This window comes from Coffea eugenioides, unplaced genomic scaffold (genome assembly GCF_003713205.1).
Source record: "Coffea eugenioides isolate CCC68of unplaced genomic scaffold, Ceug_1.0 ScVebR1_3132;HRSCAF=4286, whole genome shotgun sequence".
In the NCBI taxonomy this organism is placed as follows: Eukaryota; Viridiplantae; Streptophyta; class Magnoliopsida; order Gentianales; family Rubiaceae; genus Coffea; species Coffea eugenioides.
In genome coordinates this window covers 89,891-97,244 of record NW_020863681.1, presented here as the reverse complement: position 1 = coordinate 97,244, position 7,354 = coordinate 89,891, and the positions used below count along the sequence as shown (strand labels likewise).

At 43.5% G+C, this 7,354-nt stretch overlaps 1 protein-coding gene across 1 annotated transcript; it reads right to left on the bottom strand.

Moving 5' to 3' along the window:
- Window positions 1-5,277: 5,277 nt before the first annotated feature.
- On the bottom strand, window positions 5,278-6,726 carry LOC113757552. Its single transcript, XM_027300762.1, has one exon. The coding sequence runs from the start codon at window positions 6,724-6,726 to the stop codon at window positions 5,278-5,280; it is 1,449 nt and encodes a 482-aa protein (XP_027156563.1).
- Window positions 6,727-7,354: the final 628 nt, after the last annotated feature.

Here is a 7,354-nt window from a genome sequence, read left to right as displayed (position 1 = left end):
GAACAAAACAAGCGACAACGGTTTCCCAATTTCTCCAAGGGTAGATTCTAAACCCCAAGTTCATCCTTCAAAGAAAGTTCAAAAGATCCCTACTTAAGCAATCGCTCCAAAAATTATATCTAGTTCCTTACAAATGCAAAGTCAAAGTCAAAGTCAGTCCCATAGGTATTGTGACGGCCCCACAGGTATCAACTAGTAACGTTGTTCAAGAAACTGACCCATTACTCTTCAAATCAATCTCGGACAATTATCTTCTCTTCTCGCCAACCCAATATAGAAACCCTCAAACATCAAATCTTACTATGCACCAGGAACACGAATGCTTAATATTGCACTTAAACTTCACAATATCCCACAGTCCGGTATCCTAAACTTTAAGGCTAAGATACACTATAGAGATCTGAAACCTAAGTTCTGATACCACCTGTGACGACCCCACCTTCCCCTAAGGCGAACCAAAGGGTTCGGCGGACCGCCTGCCCAACTCTCGCCGGGCTCACTCGCGTATCACTCTACGAGCAAGTAAAGATAGGCCAATCAAACTTAACATATATACATTCATTAACATAGATATACAATCCTCAAGGTTAAGTACAAAAGTTCAGGATCCAACCAACTACTAATACTATCACTATTACACAACAAAAGTTCTAATCAAAAGTTTAGTCTTCCTCTAATCACCCGCCCTTGCTCATAAACCCTGTATGGAAAACAAAAACTAAAGGAATGAGCTAAAGCTCAGCGAGGTTCCCATACACATAACCAAGCAATTTAAACAAGGACATTATTCATTTAATAACAATCAATCGAGAAAACATTCACAATATAAAAGCAATGAGAACACACTCATTAAAAGGATACATGCTCACGTGGAGCCATTCGTTCATTCATTCGCCAACCATTTTCCTTATCCCTCCAATATTAGAAAACATTTTTGCAAGTGAAAACTCCTTCAGTGTTCTTGACATTCATTCATTGATTTCATTTCCCGCCACTAGCCAATTCACTGGTCAGTTCTCCACAATCTTCATGGTTATATTCCAGTATACCAAACATTATTCCAGGGTCACCAGTCGCCCGACCGAGTCCATTTCTGGCTCCAGTCGACTGGCAACGAAGGGCAAGGGCCCAATTCAGCTAAAAGGCTTACATTCATGCACAAGTAGCATTCAATCATTGAAAATTCACTTTTTGCTTGGGTCGAGTGTGATAAAGTACACACTCGCCCATCAAAAATCCATTTAACAATCATTAGAAAGTATTTAATACTCAAGAGAATATTCACAACAAGTACACAGTCATTTAATACACAAACATGCAAGAAGCACTCACCATAAACAAGTCACGTTTTATCAAAATTCAGTTCAGGGCCGGCGCCTTGGCCACTCTCGAAATCTACAGTCAAATATTGTCCACAAAGAGTGATACGAATCTCGTTGGTGAGGAGATTCGCGACCCAAGATCACTTGTTGGATTTGATGTCGGATGCAAGAAACGGTGGCAGCGGAAACCCTACGACCCCTCTAATCCCCGTGACTACGAACTTGTTGATACTATCTCAACCCGTAGTCAAACGAATTAGTGAACCTCAGGCAAGTGTAGACGGCGCCACAATTCAAGTGCGATTCTTGAATTGATAAGCCGAACAAGAACACTAGAGTATAACTCTAAGTTGTTCAAGGTTTGCTCGAAAGCTATGGAGAAAACTCTCTCAATATTTTTATCATAAAAGTGTGTACCTTTGTGGGAGTAATGGGGTGCCTTATATAGGCTACAAGTAAACCCTAAACTAGTAAGGAAAAGGAACTAAAGGTGTGCTAATATGGGCCCTCGATGGATCGGGCCTCATGTGGGCTTTCCCTCCAAGGCAGCTCACCTTAACAAATAATGATGACTAAAAAGTAATCTTCCCTTGGCATTTCTATGTGCAACATGCACTTAGCCAATTATTCAATCTAATCAACTAATGTGGAATTAAATGACTATAATGCGAATCTCACTAACTAGGGTTTGATAAGACCCTAATACTCAGGTGTAGCTTCAATGCTCAATACCGGACTGCGATCACCTTCACTTGAGAGTACGAATCCTTCAAAGGACTTGTGTATGGCCTGAATAAGTACACTGAGTTGCTCACGAAGTGTCTTTGCTCGAGCTCTAGTAATGGATCCACTTGGAGCTTGCATGCGATCCTCACCCCCTTGATCACTCGAGCCATTGTAGACGTGGTCACGTACTATGATGCTATCATTCCCCTACTCTTGAGAAGGATTTGCCCTCAAATCAAAAGCATCATCTGCATCAAAAGGGGCTAAGTCAGAAACATTAAATGTAGCACTAACGCCATACTCACCAGGAAGATCAAGTTTGTAGGCGTTGTCATTGATGCGCTCCAACACTTGAAAGGGTCCATCACCCCGTGGTTGTAATTTGTTTCTCCTTTGTTCAGGAAAACGTTCCTTGCGCATGTGTAACCACACCCAATCTCCAGGTTCAAGGATCAACTTTTGGCGACCGTTGTTAGGTTGCTTGACATATTGAGCAGTTCTCCTCTCAATGTTAGCCCTGACTTTCTCATGCAGGTGCTTAACAAACTCTGCACGTTTCTTACCATCCAAATGTACGCGCTCAGTACTGGGTAATGGCACTAGATCAAGTGGTGTTAGCGGATTAAAGCCATAAACACATTCAAATGGAGAGAAACCAGTAGTAGAATGGATAGCCCTATTATAAGCGAACTCAACATGAGGTAAACACTCTTCCCATGATTTCAAGTTCTTTTTGATGATGGCACGCAACAAAGTACCTAATGTACGGTTCACCACCTCAGTTTGGCCATCATTTGGGGGTGACTAGCAGTAGAGAATAGCAATTTGGTGCCTAACTTAGACCAGAGTGTCTTCCAAAAGTAGCTCAGAAATTTAACATCTCTATCAGATACAATGGTCCTAGGAATGCCATGCAATCTCACAACCTCTTTAAAGAATAAGTTAGCAATATGAGATGCATCATCCGTTTTATGACAAGCAATGAAGTATGCCATTTTAGAGAACCTATCCACTACCACATAAATGGAGTCATGGCCATACTTGGATCTAGGCAAACCAAGTATAAAATCCATAGAAATATCTACCCATGGTGCACTAGAAATAGGTAATGGGGTGTAAAGGCCATACGGGTGTACCTTGGATTTAGCTTTCTTACAAGCTAAGCACCGTTCCACCACCCGTGCAACATCTCTCCTCATGTGCGGCCAATAGAAGTGTTCCTGCAGCATGACAAGAGTCTTATCAACCCCAAAGTGTCCCATAAGTCCACCTGAGTGGGATTCCCTTACCAAGAGTTCTCGGAGTGATCCATGTGGGATGCAAAGCCGATTGGTACAAAACAAGTATCCATCGGAAATGAAGAACTTACCTTGCCCAGTGTGTTTGCAAGAAGTGTAAAGCTCACCAAAGTCACTATCTTGGGTATAGAGCTCTTTAATCAGCTCAAACCCTAACAACTTAGCATCTAAGGAGGTGAGTAGAGAGTACCTTCGGGAGAGTGCATCCGCAACCACATTAGACTTACCAGCCTTGTATTTAATCACGTACGAAAAGGACTCCACGAATGCAATCCATCTTGCATGCTTCTTGCTCAAGGTGTGCTGGGCCTTAAGGTACTTAAGGGACTCATGATCGGTGTGTATCACGAACTCCTTAGGCCTTAAGTAGTGTTGCCACACTTGTAGTGCTCGAATGAGGGCGTACAACTCTTTATCATAAGTTGAGTAGTTTAGTGCAGCCCCATTGAGTTTCTCACTAAAGTAGGCAATAGGTCTTCCTCCTTGGTTCAACACAGCTCCAACTCCAATACCTGAAGCATCACAATCAATTTCAAATGTCTTAGAAAAGTCAGGTAAAGCAAGTACAGGTGCATGTGTGAGTTTGTGCTTTAAAGTGCGAAAGGCTTGTTCTTGAGAATCTCCCCAATGGAAGTTCTCAATCTTCTTGATCAACTCGGTCAAGGGTGCAGCAATAGTGCTAAAGTCCCTCACGAATCTCCTATAGAAACCCGCAAGTCCATGGAAGCTTTGAACATCACCCACGGACCGTGGTGTCGGCCACTCTTGAATAGCTTGCACCTTTTGATCATCCACCTTCATTCCCTGCGCACTTATAACAAACCCTAGGAACACAAGCTCGTTAGTGCAAAAATTACACTTCTTGAGATTGGCATAGAGCTTCTCTCTTCGAAGTACATCCATAACAGCCCTAATATGCTCTAGATGCTCATCATAAGACTTGCTATAAATTAAGATATCATCAAAGTAAACTACCACAAATTTTCCTAAGAATGGACGCAGAACATGATTCATTAACCTCATGAAGGTACTAGGTGCATTAGTTAGCCCAAGAGGCATTACTAACCACTCATACAATCCATACTTAGTCTTGAAGGCAGTTTTCCATTCATCCCCCTCCTTAATCCTAATTTGATGGTACCCACTTTTGAGATCAATTTTGGTAAAGAACACAGCCCCATGTAACTCATCAAGCATGTCATCTAAGCGAGGTATAGGGTGGCGATACTTTACCATGATGGCATTTACGGCTCTACAATCGGTGCACATTCTCCACGTACCATCTTTCTTGGGCACCAGAATGACTAGAACAGCACACGGGCTTAAACTCTCACGTGCCCATCCTTTGCCTAGCAACTCGTCCACTTGCCTTTGCAACTCCTTAGTCTCCTCCGGGTTGCTCTTGTAAGCTGGGCGATTTGGCAATGAAGCTCCAGGGATGAAGTCAATTTGATGTTCAATGCCCCTAAGTGGTGGCAATCCACTTGGGACGTCCTCGGGGAAGACATCAGCGTACTCCTGTAAAAGAGACTTAACCTCGAGAGGTATATCAGTATCAAGTTCATGCACATTCAGAGCTACTTCCTTGCTAACAAGCATAAGAAGTGGCTGCTCATCTCTCATTAACTTCCTCACTTTCTTGGCTTTTATCAGGAGCATTTGTTTTCCCTCGATTTTTACCTCACTTGCCGAGCTATCTATAGCCTTTTTCCTCTCCTTTTTTGCCTCGGCTCTCTCATTTTCTTTCCTTTTTGCACTATACTTCTCAAACTCTTGTTGCAATTTCAATTGGTCCTCATGCACTTGTTGGGGGAAAGGGGAGCTAGTGTGACTTTCTTACTGTTGTACAAGAAGCTATACTTATTAGTCACACCATCAAAAGTCACCTGTCTGTCAAACTGCCAAGGCCTACCTAGTATAATGTGACTAGCCTACATAGGAACTACATCACATAATACTTCATCAGAATATTTATGGATTTGGAAGGATATAAGAACCTGCTTGGTTACTCGAACCTCCCCAGAGTTGTTAAGCCATTGGAGTTTGTAGGGTCGCGGGTGATCCCTTGTAGGCAACTTCAAGTTGTCCACCATGAGTGAACTAGCAACATTTGTGCAGCTCCCACTATCAATAATCACACTACAAAGTGCTTGGTTGACGAAGCACCTGGTGTAGAAAATGTTCTCCCGTTGAAGCTCGTCCTCCTTAACACGTGCAGTTAATGCTCTCCTTGCAACCAATGCAGTCCCAAAATGACCCTCGGGTGCACTAAACTCCTCTTCATTTGGCGATTCCCCATCACTACCTCCGTCAAGAGGTGGTATGCCATCGTACTCGGCTTCGTCCTCACTCACGATCTCACCATTTTGCATCATAATCATAGTCCTTTGATTGGGACATTGACTAGCAATATGGCCTCTACCTTGGCATTTGAAGCATCGAGTATCACGAGCTCTAGTTTGTACCCTAGGCTCCTCAAATTTTGGAGTAGAAGAGGGCGGCTTACTAATACTAGGGTTGCCCACCTTACCTCCCTCGAATCTCGGCTTTGGTGTAGGAGCATTTGGTGAAGGCCGAGAATCATTCCTTGGTTGGAATGGGCGGTTGGTAGAGTAGGTGGTATTGCCGAAATTCGATCGAGTGGTACCCCTCCTCTTGAGCCTTTGCTCGACCTTAATAGCCTTGTCTACAAGCTCATGCAACTCCATATAATGTTGAAGTTCCACTCGTTCAGCAATATCGGGTCGTAACCCGCTCAAGAATCTCGCCATGGTGGCTTCAGGATCCTCCTGTACATCCGCTCTAAGCATCAGGATCTCCATCTCCTTGTGGTACTCATCCACACTCCGGTTGCCCTGGACTAAGGTTTGTAACCGGTGGTATAAATCCCTAGTGTAATGTCCAGGTACAAAGCGGGTGCGCATCATGGCTCGAAGCTCGGGCCATGGAATGAGCTCAGGTAGCCCATTTCTCCTTCTAGACTTCTTGATTTGGTCCCACCAAACCACAGCGTACTCAGTGAATTCCATGGTGGCCAATTGCACCTTTTGCACCTCGGTGTAGTTTTGGCAAGAAAAGACCATTTCGATCTTGGATAACCATTCGAGAAAGGCCTCGGGATCGGACCGTCCTTTGAACTCAGGGATTTGCATCTTGATTCCCTTGAATACATCGGTAGGTCCAGTCTGGTTCCTTTGCCTTGGTCGAATTCGAGGTTCCTCATCATCATCATCATTATTGGAACCATCGGACGACTCCTCCACGTCCCTTCGCCTTCGCATGGACTTAGAGGTTTTTGGTGTTCCAGACGCTCGGAGTTGCAGCAACTCATCTTGAATGGGTTCTAGCATGCGTTGGAAACGCCTCTCCATTTGCTCCATCATCTGTTCAAAGTTCATGGGACGGGATACTCCTTCGTTTCCACTAGACATGGAGTCTCAAGTGTACCTGCAAGGGTTAATAGCAAAGAAAAGAAATAGGGGAAAAAGTAACTTTTTTTTTTGTCTCACTTCACTCCCTAAGTGTATACGCTCACACTCGTGTATGGTCACTCAGATCACTCTAATAAGCTTACCAAAATATTTTCTCACAGCCCCTTGCAAAACCTTGAAGAAAGTAGAACTCCTCAAGTGCTCAAATTTAGCTTAAAAATCAAGTTCACGCTAGAATTTGAGATTCGTAAGAGTAGAGATTTTCTTGGAAAACAAAATTAGGACACTAGGAATGGAGTGGTAGAATATATTCAAGAGTAAAAATGAGAAAAAGAATGGACACAAAAGCTACAAAAAATTACGAACGATGCTCAATGCTCTAACCGACAAGGAAATTGGTCCTTTTGCTTTGCTGGATTTTCGTGGAATGTTTACTCTTGTTCTAGCTGACTCAAGGTGCTGGTTTCTTTTTTGTTGCAGAGGTGTGGACACACCTTAGGAGTAACTCCAGGGAAGGACCGGCTACCAAATAGAAGACAAGTGAGTTGGAGGGCCACTTGGTCTTGTCGGTCCCTTT